The following is an 18,607-nucleotide window of genomic DNA, read 5'->3' as shown; positions in this document are numbered from 1 at the left end:
ACCGATTCGTCTCGGCGTGCCCCAGGACTGGCCTCATTTCTATACATGCTCCAGAGTTACGTTTATCAGTAATTCGTACCTTCTGTCATGGTTATCATTTCATTTCCACCTATCACGTTCCGACATGAATCCAGTCGCATGGCAATGCACCGATTCGTCTCGGCGTGCCCCAGGATTGGCCTCATTTCTATACATGCTCCAGAGTTACGTTTTCAGTCATTCATACCTCTGTCATGGTTATCATTTCATTTCCACCTATCACGTTCCGACATGAATCCAGTCGCATGGCAATGCACCGATTCGTCTCGGCGTGCCCCAGGACTGGCCTCATTTCTATACATGCTCCAGAGTTACGTTTATCAGTAATTCGTACCTTCTGTCATGGTTATCATTTCATTTCCACGTATCACGTTCACACATGAATCCAGTCGCATGGAAATGCACCGATTCATTATGGCGTACCCCAGGGCTCGGCCTCATTTCTGATACATGCTTCAAAGTCCGGATCATAGCTAATCGCAGACATCGGGAGATGGATCCATGTCTCTGCCATGCAGCTTACTACCATTTCACTCCCACAACGCATCACCGTTCCGGAACCAGTCGCATCTGACATGCACCGATTCTTTACGGAATGCCTTGCTGGTTCCAAACAGCATTTCATACCTATACCAGAGCTCGGTTGGTTGCCAGTCGCAAACACGGCACAACCAATTCAAGCCTCGGTCTAATAATCATTTCTCTCATTTCATTTCATACGGTGCTCCGATTCGAATCCAGATGCATCAAACAGGCACCAGATCGTCCCGGGTGCACCAATGTTTTCACTTGCCTCATTTCAATACATGCTCCAGAGCCCGGTTCTCGGTCGAATCAATGATGACGACCAGGCCGGACCTCTGTCATGGAGTCCATTCATAATCAAGGCAAACATTTCGAATCGTTTCATTGTCATACAAATCGTTGCTTCAAAAAATCAGTTAGCAATCCCTTCACGAATTGTCACCTTTTCGTCTTTCTCAGGTCAGTCAAAGTTCAGTAGGTCCACCCTGCACCAGGTTGGACGATATCCCCCCAGGTAAAAAAAAAAAAAAAAAAAAGGGGAATGGGAGAATAAGTCGGGTAAGTATGTTTCAGCGGATCAAAGAAAAACTTGAAATTCATCTCACCCCTAATAGGTTACAGTCAACCAGGAATAAAAGCTCAAGAGAATCCTCACCAGAGCAACCATGTCTCAGACCGGCAGCGAAGACCTCACGGCCCCTCTGTCACCTTCTCCGGTCTCAGAAAGCGGCAGCGTGCAATCCCTTAGGGGATGGACTATCCCCAAACTGACGGCAGAGCTCAGACGCAGAGGTGTCCCCTTCCCCGCCACAGCAAGGAAAGGCGAGCTTTTCAAACTCCCTCTTTCCCCCACCAGCAGCAGGACCCAGTATCCAACAGGCATCCCTTCAGTCGATATCATCGGCCATTTCACAATTACACACGATGGTGTCATCTCTATCCACCTCAGTGGCAGACATCCAAACCAGGGTTGCACTTCTGGAGGCCCGACCGGCCACGGCTGTCCCCGACCCAACGGCAACTCAAAGCTTGACACCTCTTCCTGCAGGTACCTCAGGCTCGAGCCGACATTGTCTACCCTCCCACCTGGTCCCAACCAGTATCAGGGAAGGACATCTTGGACGGCAAGGACGTCAACCTGGCCTCTCTCCTCATTTCGTGCATGATTTGGCAGAAAATAAAGCCTACTCCTGGGGTGACATATCAGTGGTCCTTAAAGCCAAAGACCCCAGATTGAACCGCAAGCTAACAGTCTCAGAGTTTACCCTGGCCTTTGGCATGCTCAGAGATGTCCTGTGCTCAGCCACCCCTAGCAGGCGGGAAGAGCTGGACTTGTATCTCCATACTGTGGTAGACTTGGGCCACAAGTACGGAGGTTTTGCCTTTTACGACTACCATCGTTCCTTTTCAGCCAAGGCCGCGGCCAGACTCATACAGTTCCAGATCACGACAGATTGGAGTCTCATGGATACAGAGCTCTTCTGCCGCCACTTTGCCGGCTTACGCTCACCTCTGTGTGCGATTTGCCAGTCTTCCACCCACACTGCCACCTGGTGCGCCAATACGGCAACCAGACGGCCTTTCGAGTTTCCCTCTACTCAGGTTCAGTACAGGTCAGCCGATCCCTGAACCAACGCCTCAGGTGGACAAACTCGGACGCCCAGTCCGAACCGTGGGAGGGGCAGCCATCTGTAATAACTTTAATCAGGGGTCCTGCAACTTCAGCCAGTGCCGTCTACTTCACCTCTGCACCTTATGTCATAGAGCACACCCTAGGATTTTGTGCGAAGTCAAGCAACACAAGAAGGCGTGACTAAGCCGGATCAACCTCTTATGGTTAGGATGGTATCTCACTTCACATCCCACCCCTTCCCTGGCCACCTTCCTTATCCAAGGCTTCACAGCAGGCTTTCACACCGGCCTCATTTCACTACCCCACACTACCCACGAATGTGCCAATCTTCGTTCGGCAGCCATTGACGAACAAGCCATAGATCACGTCTTACAGGCAGAGGTGGATCGAGGTTACGTGATAGGCCTTTCAGTTGCCCCCCTTTCAACACATGGAGAGTCAGCCCTATTGGGCTTGTCAAGGGCAAGTTTTCAAATAAATTGCGTTTGGTGTACGACTTGTCTGCGCCTCATTCTTCCCACATACCCAGTCTCAATTCCTTGATCCCCTCCGAGGAGTTTTCCCTAAAATATTCTTCCGTGGACATGGCAATACAAGCGATCATCAAAGCAGGCACAGGCGCCTGGCTCTCCAAAGCCGACATCTCGGATGCCTTCAAGCTCCTGCCCATCCACCCATCCCTTTGGTGCTGGCATGGCATCAAGTGGAAGGAAGCATATTATTTTGCTACAAAGCTCACCTTCGGTTCGAAGAGTAGCCCGTGGCTCTTCGACACGTTCGCCCAGTCCCTCGGTTGGATACTATTACACAAGGGTCAATGCCATGAAGTCATCCATTATCTAGATGACTTCCTACTGATAGAACCACCCAGCAAGCCCCCAGGAGATCTCGACAAACTTAGGGTAATTTTTGGAAACCTCAATGTTCCTATTGCCGAGCACAAAGTCGATGGCCCAGCAAATAGCATCACTTTTCTCGGGGTCAGCTTGGATACCTGTGCAATGCAAGCCAGTCTCCCCCTCGACAAACTATCACGCATTAGGGCAGTCCTTCACGAGTTTACACACACCAAGGACTGTACCAAAAAACAGTTGCAGTCTCTCCTGGGTATGCTCAACTTCGCTATGCGAATTATTCCACAAGGCCGCACATTTGTATCACGCCTACTCAGATTTCTGTCGGAAACTCAAGACCCGATCAGATTCTGAATTTAGACTCCGCAGCCATAGCGGACCTGTCCATGTGGGAGGAATTCTTGTCCGCCTGGAATGGCATATCTCTATTCATACCTATAGTTTCGGTCCATTCACCCCAGGTGGTAACGGACGCCGCAGCCTCCACAGGTTTCGCGGCAATTTTTGGCCATCATTGGTTTTCAGGACCCTGGCCTCAACAGATACTATTGATACCCGGCTTTTCCCAAACATCTGCCCTCTTTGAGCTTTACCCCATAGTGGCAGCCGCACAACTCTGGGGCCACCACTGGACAGGACAAACTGTAGTCTTTAGCACCGACAACCAGGCCACGGCAGACATCATCAACAAAGGCAGGTCCAAGTCCCTAGCAGTCATGTCCTTCCTGCGCAGGTTGGTACAACTGTCTTTACAACATCAGTTCAATATACACTGTGCATTATTCCCGGCAGATACAACTCAGCAGCTGACGCACTGTCACGTTTCAATTATTCCTCCTTTTTCAATCAGGTTCCCGATGCCGATCCAATGTCGGCCCCTATCCCTGTCTGGTCACAACTGACCCTGGACTAGATCAACATTTACACGGAGCTACACAACTCATAAATCATTCCCTCTCCTACAACACACTTAAAGCCTACCAGACAGCTTGGAAGGCCTTCAACAAATTCCTCACGTCCTGCAGTAAAGGACCAACAGATATCAAGCAGGTACTGGCCTTCACTGCACACTGCCACACGCAGTTGGCCTTATCCTACAATACCATCCGGCTATACCTAGCCGGCATTCAACATTTTATGGCGCTTGAAGACCCCACGAAATCTTCCCTATTCTCATCTCACGCTATACGAGCCGTTTTAAGGGGAATCCAGAAACAGCAACCAGTCATCAGCACTAAGCGCTTGCCCATTACGGGACCCATCTTTAGGGACATGTCAACTATTCTGGCTACCTCGCCATTCGGTCTGCTCCGCAGCACGGTCTTACAAGCAGCGATATATCTAGCGTACTATGGGTTCATGCGCCCTGGCGAATTCACCTCTAACAAACCCACAGACCGAGTACTACGCAGACGACACTTACTTAGATACCAAGACCACTTCATCCTGCACCTCGAGGTCTCTAAAACCCAGCAAACGGGCTCAGGAGCGAACATTCACCTCTACAAAACCGACAACAGCTGGTGTCCAGTCGCCGTACTCAACCGGCTCCTGTCACTCCTGCCTGAACAACCAGACAGCAGTCCCCTTCTACCGTTCCCAGTTAAACCCTTAAACGCCTCTCAGTTTGTGGAACACATAAGAATACTTCTCCGCAATCTTCATCTTAACCCTAGTCAGTATTCCGGACACTCGTTTCGCATCGGAGCAGCCTCCGCGGCATCCCGCCACGGGGTTCCGGACCACATCATCAAAAGACTGGGCAGGTGGAAGTCAGCCTGCTTCGCCCGGTATATCCCCAACCCACAAACAGAGATGGCACAGGCATTCTCCAAATTGGCTCAATAAATAATTGAAAATCAATAAAATCATAACCCTACCTGAATGTTTTTGCCCCCTTATTTTGGCATACCGGCCATTAGACCAAGGCACACGTTCAGGTCCATTTCATATGCTAAGTCCACACTTTCAGGTCCATTTCCGATGGTAAGTCCTATCTTTACTGTAAGTGGTATTCATGTACATACCGGACATAGGGCTCCAACCATAAGTAGGAAGGCCAGTATGGTGGCCTGAATTTATGGGAGGAGCCCGGGGGGGTACTTAAGCAGCCCGCTCACCTGTGGTGCTTGTCGGTTTCCTGTGCGCGATACCCACCCTCCCATCCCCATTTCACAGCATTTCTCAAACTATTCATTTCATTCATTTCTCTTACAGAATAATCATTTCTTAAACCAGGGTATGCCCCCTTATTTTGGCATACCGGCCATTAGACCAAGGCACACGTTCAGGTCCATTTCATATGCTAAGTCCACACTTTCAGGTCCATTTCCGATGGTAAGTCCTATCTTTACTGTAAGTGGTATTCATGTACATACCGGACATAGGGCTCCAACCATAAATATATATATATATATATATATATATATATATATATATATATATAATTGTTAACTTGTGATCTGCCTGACTTTTTCTGCTCATCGGCTATCCTTATTGTTAGTGTATGTTATGTGCGGCCCAGGACAAATCCTCTTCTTCCAATGTGGCCCAGGAGGGTCAAAAGGTTGGACCCCTGATCCAGAATGTTTGTGTCTCGGTAATGGATGCCAGATCACATATAGTATGTGCTAAATCTTACAGATAATATTAAAAAATTCAACAGTCTATTGACAATGACGGATCATTAATTAACTGACTTACTCAATGGGGGTTATTTACTAAAATTGATGCGTTGGTTTATCAAAAAACTTGTCAAATATCTCACTAGTTTTATTTTGCCCTTTTTTACTTTTATCATAAAAAATATTACAAAAAAAATAAGTTTTATTACATATATATATATATATATAGAGAGAGAGAGAGAGAGAGAGAGAGAGAGAGGTATATGTATATATATATATATATATATATATATATATATATATAATTGTTAACTTGTGATCTGCCTGACTTTTTCTGCTCATCGGCTATCCTTATTGTTAGTGTATGTTATGTGCGGCCCAAGACAAATCCTCTTCTTCCAATGTGGCCCAAAGGGTCAAAAGGTTGGACACCCCTGATCCAGAATGTTTGTGTCTCGGTAATGGATGCCAGATCACATATAGTATGTGCTAAATCTTACAGATAATATTAAAAAATTCAACAGTCTATTGACAATGACGGATCATTAATTAATTGACTTACTCAATGGGGGTTATTTACTAAAACTTAAGAGTGCAAAATCTGGTGCAGCTCTGCATATAAACCAATCAGCTTCCAGGTTTTATTGCCAAAGTTTAATTGAACAAGCTGAAGTTAGAAGCTGATTGGCTACCATGCAGAGCTGTACCAGAGCCTGAGTGCTCCAGTTTTAGTAAATCTCCCCCATTGTCACTGAATTGCTAGGCTACTCTCCGTATGAGTCCAGGAGGTTTGGACACTGCCCTTTGGTCTCTATGGAAGTGTGTTTTCTATCTCTACCTGATACCCAGAGATAAACTAGATTCTGAAGCTTGCAGGCATATTTTTTTAGAAACGGTATCACCATTTCAGAAAACAAATGACAAATCATGTCTATTACAATTCAAACAATACAGTGTAAGGTATTCATAGCCCTTTCATGCCTAAGCCTATTTCTGACATTTGTTGCTTACAAGTTAAAATCTGCTAGAAAATTACTTAGAACCCCCAAACATTATATATGATTTTTTAGCAGAGACCCTAGAGAATAAAATGGCGATCGTTGCAAAATTTTAGGTCACACGGTATTTGCGCAGTGGTCTTTCAAATGTAATTTTTTTGGGGAAAAATACATTTTCATGAATTAAAAAAAAAAAACAGTAAAGTTAGCCCAATTTTTTTGTATAATGTGAAAGATTATGTTATGCTGAGTAAATAGATACCTAACATGTCATGCTTTGAAATTGCACGCACTCGTGGAATAGCGACAAACTACGGTACCTAAAAATCTCCATAGGCGACGGTTTAAAAAAATTTAACGGTTACCAGGTTAGAGTTATAGAGGAGGTCTTTTACTAGAGTTATTGCTCTCACTCTGATGATCGTGGCGATACCTCACATGTGTGATTTGAACACCGTTTACATTTGCGGGCGCGACTTACGTATGCGTTTTCTTTGCTGCACGAGCACACGGGGACGGGGTGCTTTAAAAATGTTTTAATTTTTTTCTTATTTATTTTTTCATTTTTTTACATTGTTCCTTTAAAGAAAAAAAAAATTCTGATCACTTTTATTGCTGTCACAAGGAAAACCTTGTGACAGTAATAGGTGGTGACAGGTACTCTTTATGGAGGGATCAGGGGTCTAACAGACCCCAAATCCCTCTTTTGCACTTAAAAGTATTCAGATCGCCAAAATCAGCGAATCTGAATACTGTCATTTTTTTTAAATCTGCGCCATTTGCAGCCGAGTAAACTGGAAGTGACACCGCTTCCAGAATTTTACATCGGAGACCCAATCAAAGCTGAATTTTGCTTTGTTCGGGTCTTAGCCTAGGCAGAGGACGCTCCGGCTGGTGGCTCGGGTCTCTCTGTGGGACAGAAGCCCGGGTAGAGCGGCGGAAGGCAGGGGGGCGTCCCCTCCTGCTCCTTAGGATAACAGCATCATTTGTTGTCACTAAAATTCCAACCGCTGGCTCTAAAAAACTATACTGGGGTAATGCCTGAAGCTGCAGGAATTACCCCGGTTTAACCCCTTCTATGGTTGGCGTGAAGGGGTTAAGGCCTACATATCGTGCCCCTAAGTACACTTCTATTCTTTAGTACAATCAACATACAGGACATTATGTTGGACTCATGCCACATTCATCAGCAGGCAATACCATCCCTCACATTTTTATAACATTATTAAACTTAAAGTGGAGCTCCAGGCTCCTTCAGAAAAAAATTAAGTCAGCGGCTACAAATACTGTAGCTGGTGACTTTTAATATTAGGACACTTACCTATTCAGGAATCCAGCGATGTCCCCACCTGAGCCAATTTTTCAATCGGCTGTTGGGTGCTGCCGCCCCCATCTCCACTTAGGGCCCTTTCACACTGGGGCAGGGGCTGCGTCGGTGGTAAAGTGCCGCTATTGCCGCTATTACCGGCAGTTTTACCCCCTGCTAGCGGCCGAGAAAGGGTTAAAAACCACCGCAAAGCTCCTCTGCAGAGGCGCTTTGCCGGCGTCATAGCCGCGCTGTCCCATTTCAATGGGCAGGAGCGGTGAAGGAGCGGTATATACTCCGCTCCTTCACCGCTCCGAAGATGCTGCTAGCAGGACTTTTTTTCCCGTCCTGCTAGCGCACTGCTCCGGTGTTAAAACCCTCGGGGCTTTCACACTGGAGACAAAGCAGCGGCACTTTCGGGTTGGCTTGCAGGCGCTATTATTAGCGCAATAGCGTCTGCAAACCGCCCCAGTGTGAAAGGGCCCTAAGGCAAACCAGCAGTGTAACCTTGTGGCTTCACAGCCAGATCTCTACCGCGCTTGTACGAAGCGCGCTGCGCTCTGTGAATGGGCCAACTGCGGGGGAAGGAGGAGAGTTGCTGAACTTCCAGCTGAGTTCACTGCGGCGAACTCAGCCGGAAGTGTGAGCAGGTACCCGTCAAAACCAGGTACCTGCTCCCCCCAAATAGGTACCAAATGTGAGAGTGGAGGAGATGAGGAGGCAGACAAGCGAACCTTCCCCTTTTGGGTGGAGCTCTGCTTTAAGGACCTAACCTGGTCCAAACCAGAGAAAGCTAAGATAGGTAGATGCAGAGAAGATAGGTAGATGCATAGAAGAGGAGAAGAAATAAATAAATAAATAAGAAGGAGTGGAGGGAGGGGAAAGATTATGGGGGAAGAATATGGGAGGGTCCTGATCACCTCTCGGTGGTGCACAGAAGAAGCTCTTTAGGGTCCAAGATCATGAAGAGGCTACTGTTGAGAGGCTAGAGGGTCTGTTCTTTGTAAATAAAATATGGAGTCCGATAATGTTGACACATTTATAAAATAAATCCACCAATTTCAATGGTGTGTTTGCTCAGATGAGTAATATTCAACAATCATTCGACGCACATTTACCAAGCTGCAAATTAAGATATTTCTCATTTCCATATGCAGTCTAAACATCATGAGAAGTTTAATGCGTCAGTCCACCCAAAAGTGATATTTGGTGACTAAGTGGCTGCGTCAACCCTTGGCTTCTTCTATGGTTTGGATACCCCAACAGTGGAATCTACCTGATATAATTCCCGACTCTGTTCCCGTCCACCTGGGAGTTTTGTCTGTTCCCACCCTCCTATGTATGTTCCAGCCACTACGGTTGCATTCTGCTAAATTTAAAGTATTTAAAAAATTCAACAGGGTATGTGGGCCACTCTAATAATAGCCATAACAGGTGTGAAGACCCAGGAATTCAAAGATCTCTCCAAAAGAGTCTCCAAAATATATAGGGAGCTGTCACATGGCTGAGCTCTCCAGCATCTCTCAAAAAACTAAATATCATTTTTAAGTGGACTGATCCATTTATTTTTTTTAAATACCAGATAATAGAATCAAATCCAAACATTAAGAAAAAAAAAAAAAACATTCATCAAATTTTTAAAGATGCCCGGTTTGTATTAGGCGATTTTTGTCAAACTGCACAATTCAACCTCTAACTCTGCACACTAATGTCAATTCCTATGTCAAAAAGTATTTTATAAGCCAGGTGACATGACGGTCTGATTTATTAAATTGCTCAAAAGACTATTGAAGCAAAAGGGAAGGTTTAGCCAAGAGCATCCAATAGAATTTCATCTTTCAAATACAATAAGAAATGTGTTTGCTCTGGGAACAGTTCCACTTTTTCCATTCCTTCCTCGCTACTGTTTTCATTAATCACTTTCTCTCTGTGATTGGCTGAGATTCATTGGCTCAGGAAAGCATCCCATATGTTGGGAGATTTGGCCCTGGAAACATTCCTGATTTTAATTATTGATCAGGTTCGCAATCAAATCCTTGTTCTTAGGAAGTTACGTGCAGTTCTTATTAATCCATACTATCTAGACCTATTATGACAATATAAAGTATTTTAAAATGTTACCCGCTGTGTAGACCTACAAGCCCAAACACCTATAACATCTGGCTCTTCAAGAGGTAGTCCCACTCAAGGAACAAAGGGCTTGCAAGGGCCTCTTTTCTGCTATTACATCTGTTAGATTGTCTAGCTTTCAAAATATCCTTAAGTTTAGTAATCATTGTGTTCCACCAGCTGGGAAGGCTCCCCATGCCCCCTTCCGGCAGAACACAATGGTTCTGCGTAAGAAATTCCCCCATCAACACTGACTGTGTTGATATGGGAACTGAGCGTTTTTTTTTTCTCCTGCCACCACAGGTGGAAGAAAAGAAAACCAAATCATCTGTGGGCTGCCTTAAAGTTGAAGTGTAAACTCAATCACAAAATTGATGGAGCAGACCAATGCAACCTGCAACCAGCAGCTTCTATTGAAATTATAGGAACTGTTATGCCCTGTACACACGGTCAGATTTTACGACGGAAAATGTGTGATAGGACCTTGTTGTCGGAAATTCCGACCGTGTGTGGGCTCCATCACACATTTTCCATAGGAATTTCCGACACACAAAGTTTGAGAGCTTGCTATAAAATTTTCCGACAACAAAATCCGTTGTTGGAAATTGCGATCGTGTGTACACAAATCCGACGCACAAAGTGCCACGCATGCTCAGAATAAATTAAGAGACGAAAGCTATTGTCTACTGCCCCATTTATAGTCCCGACGTACATGTTTTACGTCACCGCGTTCAGAACGATCGGATTTTCAGACAACTTTGTGTGACCGTGTGTATGCAAGACAAGTTTGAGCCAACATCCGTCGGAAAAAATCCATGGATTTTGTTGTCGGAATGTCCGATCAATGTCTGACCGTGTGTACAGGGCATTAGAGGTAGATTGCTTTGATCTGTTTGGTTGCTATCAAAACCTGGTTGAAATTGCCCAAAAACTGCCATGGGTATGTCTAGCATTACTGCTTCTCCAGCACTCTCCGAATCATAAAGTGACTGAAGAAGTCAGTAGGCAGAGTAAGGCTACCCCAGTGATGGCGAACCTCGGAACCCCAGATGTTTTGGAACTACATTTGCCATGATGCTCAGGCACTCTGCAGTATAGTTAAGCATCATGGTAAAAGTAGTTCCAAAACATCTGGGGTGCCAAGGTTTGCCATCAATGAGCTAGCCATACACAGCTAGATTTCTCTCGTTCTGCCCATGGATGGAAGAATCCCCTCTGCTGCCTACATTTTTCAGACAGTCACAACACCCGCAGTTGCCTTAAAGGGGAACTAAACCCATCGATTGTAATTGTCCCATTGGCTGTGCTCTCAACCAAACTGTCAAACCATCAAATGGCTGGTGTCATAACTGATCACATTTGCAGCATCATGGCAACTGAAGATGAAACAGAGGCCAAGATGGCAGCTTCCTTGGATGAAAAAGATAGGAGGGTTTAGTTCCACTTTAATATCTGAAACAATGACTGCATCTGATTGGTTGCAGGTGCTATTTGGCCAAGTTTAAATCTGGCTCCTTCGATTCTGAAATCAACTTTTGTAGAGCTGAGGGGTGCCAACAAGGTCAATCATGCTTTGAATTTTGACCAATTTAGCAGGAATCTGCCAAAATTAAGAGTCATGTATGGCCCGACTTAAAACTTCCCTGTCATGGCTGTGGCAAGTGAATGAATTAGGGAGCTCAGTCATAATGATTTTCCCAACAATGCCAATGTCTAAGAGGGAACTTGTCAACTTAGTTAAAGCAGAGCTCCACCCAAAAAGGGAAGCTCCACTTGAGACAATACAGTGACAATACAATTCAATACAAGAATGTTAGGAGAGCCCTGCTCCTGGACACTTACAATCTAATAGAGCTTACAATGTAATAGAATACATACATTACATAGGACTGCATATATGCGGTCTCTCATTGTTAATGCTCACCCACTGAGAGGCCACATATTTATGTGTACCATCAGCAGGAAGAGGTTAAAACACATCTAAACCTAAAAACAAAAATCTTATATACTGCAGCTCACCAGCATTAGATGTGGCACTTGTATTGGATTTCATTTGTCAGACTAAGAACATTTTCAGCAAGTACAGAAAACCCCTATTGATCCTGTCACTTCTCCTCAATTCACCATGTAATCAAGATGAACAAACACAGATATGTTTAAAGTCCAGCCTGTGTGACAACCATGGATCCTCCATTGATACAGTGGATACATGAGAATAGACATAAAGGGACAGAAAGTGTTGTCTGTAGGATCACCAGGTTGAAATAAAGTGCAAAAAAAGTCTAGAAAAAGAAAACCAACGCAGCCACAACATCTAAGTACTGGTAAGTTGCAATATATTACATTTTTGTTTTCTGAACTTAGATACACTTGAAGTACCTTGATTACCATAGGAAAGAAAACACACCAAGTATTCCAAATGGCGTGTGTTCCTCTGGACTTTGAAAATGTGATTTTGTTAATAAGGAGAAACCCAGATATATGTGTTTTATAGTGACGATACACGATATACCATCTGGTCACACTCTATAAACTAAACAGCACAAGTACAAACTGAGATCTGGGAACATACAATTCTATTAGCTTGTGTATGTTGTTATATTATTTTATATATGATATAAACTTATATACTGTATATATTCTTATTATATTATTACACAGTGTGTGTGTGTGTGTATATATATATATATATATATATATATATATATATATATATATATTGATACCCAATGGTTGTCAATGCACATGAATCAGGGATAAAAGATGGGCACGGGTGCACAGCAAAGACTGTAGTGCACATCAACCAAAAAGAGAGTGGCACTTACGGGTCTTGAAAGGTGAACGCATGATGGCGGTTTCATTCGACATTTCAACAAGCTCATCTCAAGCTCATCTTCCTAAACCTAAATCTATCGTGCATTCTCCTTTGAAGACCCGTGATTGCAGCTCTCTTTTTGGTATATATATATATATATATATATATATATATATATATATATATATATATACAGTCATTAATAATAAAATGAATATTTTTTACTATTATTATTGTATATACATATTACATACTTGTATGTGTTATTTATAAATAATTAATAATAATAAATGAATAATTGTTACTATTACAGACTTGTATGTATTATTTATAAATTATTAATAATAAATACATTTTTCAAATTATTACTGTATATATATTACAAATTTGTATGTATTATTTATATATTATTACATTATACATATATATATATATATATATATATATATATATATATATATATATATATATATAAACTTGATTATTTATTATTGTTATACTGTTGGCATTACTATTATTATCAAATTATTATTGTTATTTTGTAAATATTATGAACTTGCATATAAATATATATTTTCTATGTGTTTAATATTTTGTAAATAGGAATTCCTGGGAGAGCTGCCTTCCTCTGGGTCAGCCCGGCTTTTTAAAGTTGTGATTTTTAGTTTCCATGTCTCCAGCCATGAGAAGTAGAAGGATGAAGTGATCAGGCAGTATGTAGGATGTGATCGGTGCTCCGTACGGCATGCATCATATTTACATAATAACAATGCAGACAGTCCGCACACATTGCAGGTCAGATGGAGGATGGGGTGAGCCCCTTATTCCCGCACTGAACAGGGGGATCCCTCCATCCCGCACTATACAGGGGGATCCCTCCATCCCGCACTATACAGGGGGGTCCCTCCATCCCGCACTATACAGGGGGGTCCCTCCATCCCGCACTATACAGGGGGGTCCCCTCCATCCCACACTATACAGGGGGATCCCCTCCATCCCGCATTATACAGGGGGTCCCCTTCATCCCGCACTATACAGGGGGTCCCTTCATCCCTCACTATACAGAGGGGTCCCCTCCATCCCGCACTATACAGGGGGGTCCCCTCCATCCCGCATTATACAGGGGGATCCCCTTCATCCCGCATTATACAGGGGGTCCCTCCATCCCGCACTATACAGGGGGGTCCCTCCATCCCGCACTATACAGGGGGTCCCTCCATCCCGCACTATACAGGGGGGTCCCTCCATCCCGCACTATACAGGGGGGTCCCTCCATCCCGCACTATACCGGGGGTCCCTCCATCCCGCACTATACAGGGGGGTCTCTCCATCCCACACTATACAGGGGGGTTCCTTCCATCCCGCACTATACAGGGGGGTCCCTTCATCCCTCACTATACAGAGGGGTCCCCTCCATCCTGCACTATACAGGGGGGTCCCCTCCACCCCGCATTATACAGAGGGGTCCCCTTCATCCGCATTATACAGGGGGTCCCTCCATCCCGCACTATACAGGGGGGTCCCTCCATCCCGCACTATACAGGGGGGTCCCTCCATCCCGCACTATACCGGGGGTCCCTCCATCCCGCACTATACAGGGGGGTCCCTCCATCCCGCACTATACAGGGGGTCCCTCCATCCTGCACTATACAGGGGGTCCCTCCATCCCGCACTATACAGGGGGGTCCCTCCATCCCGCACTATACAGGGGGGTCCCTCCATCCCGCACTATACAGGAGGTCCCTCCATCCCGCACTATACAGGGGGGTCCCCTCCATCCCGCACTATACAGGGGGGTCCCTCCATCCCGCACTATACAGGGGGGTCCCTCCATCCCGCACTATACAGGGGGTCCCTCCATCCCGCACTATACAGGGGGGTCCCTCCATCCCGCACTATACAGGAGGTCCCTCCATCCCGCACTATACAGGGGGGTCCCTCCATCCCGCACTATACAGGGGGATCCCTCCATCCCGCACTATACAGGGGGGTCCCTCCATCCCGCACTATACAGGGGGATCCCTCCATCCCGCACTATACAGGGGGGTCCCTCCATCCCGCACTATACAGGGGGGTCCCCTCCATCCCGCACTATACAGGGGGGTCCCCTCCATCCCGCATTATACAGGGGGATCCCCTCCATCCCGCATTATACAGGGGGTCCCCTCCATCCCGCACTATACAGGGAGTCCCTTCATCCCTCACTATACAGAGGGGTCCCCTCCATCCCGCACTATACAGGGGGGTCCCCTCCATCCCGCATTATACAGAGGGGTCCCCTTCATCCCGCATTATACAGGGGGTCCCTCCATCCCGCACTATACAGGGGGGTCCCTCCATCCCGCACTATACAGGGGGGTCCCTCCATCCCGCACTATACCGGGGGTCCCTTCATCCCGCACTATACAGGGGGGTCTCTCCATCCCGCACTATACAGGGGGGTTCCCTCCATCCCGCACTATACAGGGGGGTCTCTCCATCCCACACTATACAGGGGGGTTCCCTCCATCCCGCACTATACAGGGGGGTCCCTTCATCCCTCACTATACAGAGGGGTCCCCTCCATCCTGCACTATACAGGGGGGTCCCCTCCACCCCGCATTATACAGAGGGGTCCCCTTCATCCGCATTATACAGGGGGTCCCTCCATCCCGCACTATACAGGGGGGTCCCTCCATCCCGCACTATACAGGGGGGTCCCTCCATCCCGCACTATACCGGGGGTCCCTCCATCCCGCACTATACAGGGGGGTCCCTCCATCCCGCACTATACAGGGGGTCCCTCCATCCCGCACTATACAGGGGGGTCCCTCCATCCCGCACTATACAGGGGGGTCCCTCCATCCCGCACTATACAGGAGGTCCCTCCATCCCACACTATACAGGGGGGTCCCCTCCATCCTGCACTATACAGGGGGGTCCCTCCATCCCGCACTATACAGGGGGTCCCTCCATCCCGCACTATACAGGGGGGTCCCTCCATCCCGCACTATACAGGGGGGTCCCTCCATCCCGCACTATACAGGGGGGTCCCTCCATCCCGCACTATACAGGGGGGTCCCTCCATCCCGCACTATACAGGAGGTCCCTCCATCCCACACTATACAGGGGGGTCCCTCCATCCTGCACTATACTGAGTGGTCCCTCCATCCCGCACTATACAGGGGGGTCCCTCCATCCCGAACTATACAGGGGGGTCCCTCCATCCCGCACTATACAGGGGGGGTCCTTCCATCCCGCACTATACAGGGGGGTCCCTCCATCCCGCACTATACAGGGGGGTCCCTCCATCCCGCACTATACAGGGGGGTCCCTCCATCCCGCACTATACAGGGGGGTCCCTCCATCCCGCACTATACAGAGGGGTCCCCTCCATCCCGCACTATACAGGGGGGTCCCCTCCATCCCGCACTATACAGGGGGGTCCCTCCATCCCGCACTATACAGGAGGTCCCTCCATCCCACACTATACAGGGGGGTCCCTCCATCCTGCACTATACTGAGTGGTCCCTCCATCCCGCACTATACAGGGGGGTCCCTCCATCCCGAACTATACAGGGGGGTCCCTCCATCCCGCACTACACAGGGGGGGTCCTTCCATCCCGCACTATACAGGGGGGTCCCTCCATCCCGCACTATACAGGGGGGTCCCTCCATCCCGCACTATACAGGGGGGTCCCTCCATCCCGCACTATACAGGGGGGTCCCTCCATCCCGCACTATACAGAGGGGTCCCCTCCATCCCGCACTATACAGGGGGGTCCCCTCCATCCCGCACTATACAGAGGGGTCCCTCCATCCCGCACTATACAGGGGGGTCCCTCCATCCCGCACTATACAGAGGGGTCCCTCCATCCCGCACTATACAGGGGGGTCCCTCCATCCCGCACTATACAGGGGGGGTCCCCTCCATCCCGCACTATACAGGGGGGTCCCTCCATCCCGCACTATACAGGGGGGTCCCTTCATCCCGCACTATACAGGGGGCTCCCTCCATCCCACACTATACAGGGGGATCCCTTCATCCCGCACTATACAGGGGGATCCCTTCATCCCGCACTATACAGAGGGGTCCCTCCATCCCGCACTATACAGGGGGGTCCCTCCATCCCACACTATACAGGGGGATCCCTTCATCCCGCACTATACAGGGGGATCCCTTCATCCCGCACTATACAGAGGGGTCCCTCCATCCCGCACTATACAGGGGGGTCCCTCCATCCCGCACTATACAGGGGGGTCCCTCCATCCCGCACTATACAGGGGGGTCCCTCCATCCCGCACTCCGGACAATGGGCACAAAGCAACAGCCCCGACCCCGAACTCCCAGCACACAGCCCGCACCGCACAGGAAGACACACAAACTTACAGCAAACTGCTACAAAGTATCCGAGAAAGATCCACCGAACCGACATCTTCATACCGAGAGACCGACAGGAGAGTTCACATCCACCGCTACACACCGCACACCCCGACCGGACCGCCGCCACCGCTTCTACTCCGGACCACGGAGAGCTGAGATCTATCAATAGGAGCAGGGGAGGGCGGGGCGCCCTCTACAGGAGCAATACCACAACACCCGCTCACAGGAATGTAACGGATTTGTATCAATGTGAAACAGAGGGGCAGGAAGAGAAGAATAGGAAGGGAGGAGGAAAAATAGTAAGAAGGAAAGAATAGGAAGAGAAGAGTAGGAAAGGAGGAGAAAGAATAGTAAGAAGGAAAGAATAGGAAGAGAAAAATAGGAAGGGAGGAGAAAGAATAGTAAGAAGGAAAGAATAGGAAAAAAAAAATAGGAAGGGAGGAGAAAGAATAGTAAGAAGGAAAGAATAGGAAAAGAAAAACAGGAAGGGAGGAGAAAGAATGGTAAGAAGGAAAGAATAGGAAGAGGAAAATAGGAAGGGAGGAGAAAGAATAGTAAGAAGGAAAGAGCAGGAAGAGAAAAATAGGAAGGGAAGAGAAAGAATAGTGAGAAGGAACGAATAGGAAGAGAAGAGTAAGAAGGTAGGAGAAAGAATAGTAAGAAGGAAAGAATAGGAAAAGAAGAATAGAAAGGGAGGAGATAGAATAGTAAGAAGGAAAGAATAGGAAAAAAATAGGAAGGGAGGAGAAAGAATAGTAAGAAGGAAAGAATAGGAAGAGAAGAGTAGGAAGGGAGGAGAAAGAATAGTAAGAAGGAAAGAATAGGAAGAGAAAAATAGGAAGGGAGGAGAAAGAATAGTAAGAAGGAAAGAATAGGAAGAGAAAAATAGGAAGGGAGGAGAAAGAATAGTAAGAAGGAAAGAATAGGAAAAGAAAAATAGGAAGGGAGGAGAAAGAATAGTAAGAAGGAAAGAATAGGAAAAGAAAAATAGGAAGGGAGGAGAAAGAATAGTAAGAAGGAAAGAATAGGAAGAGGAAAATAGGAAGGGAGGAGAAAGAATAGTAAGAAGGAAAGAATAGGAAGAGGAAAATAGGAAGGGAGGAGAAAGAATAGTAAGAAGGAAAGAACAGGAAAAGAAAAATAGGAAGGGAGGAGAAAGAATAGTACGAAGGAAATAATAGGAAGAGGAAAATAGGAAAGGAGGAGAAAGAATAGTAAGAAGGAAAGAATAGGAAGAGAAGAATAGGAAGGGAGGAGAAAGAATAGTAAGAAGGAAAGAATAGGAAGAGAAAAATAGGAAGGGAAGAGAAAGAATAGTGAGAAGGAACGAATAGGAAGAGA

General features: G+C 46.8%; 1 protein-coding gene across 2 annotated transcripts in view; it reads right to left on the bottom strand.

The window, feature by feature from the left end:
• Positions 1-17,526, bottom strand: part of JAM2 (junctional adhesion molecule 2) — a 155,496-nt gene extending 137,970 nt beyond the window's left edge. Inside the window, exon 1 of one of the 2 annotated variants that reach the window (XM_073617075.1) lies at positions 17,273-17,526. In XM_073617075.1, coding sequence (XP_073473176.1) covers positions 17,273-17,324 — 52 coding nt within the window. In that variant the 5' untranslated portion in view covers positions 17,325-17,526. The remainder of the gene's footprint in view (positions 1-17,272) is intronic. The other variant, XM_073617073.1, reaches the window with a different exon arrangement.
• Positions 17,527-18,607: the final 1,081 nt, after the last annotated feature.

This window comes from Aquarana catesbeiana, linkage group LG02, assembly GCF_042186555.1.
Source record: "Aquarana catesbeiana isolate 2022-GZ linkage group LG02, ASM4218655v1, whole genome shotgun sequence".
Classification (NCBI taxonomy): domain Eukaryota; kingdom Metazoa; phylum Chordata; class Amphibia; order Anura; family Ranidae; genus Aquarana; species Aquarana catesbeiana.
Note: the sequence above shows the minus strand (reverse complement) of the source record. Positions and strands in the feature narration are given on the sequence as shown.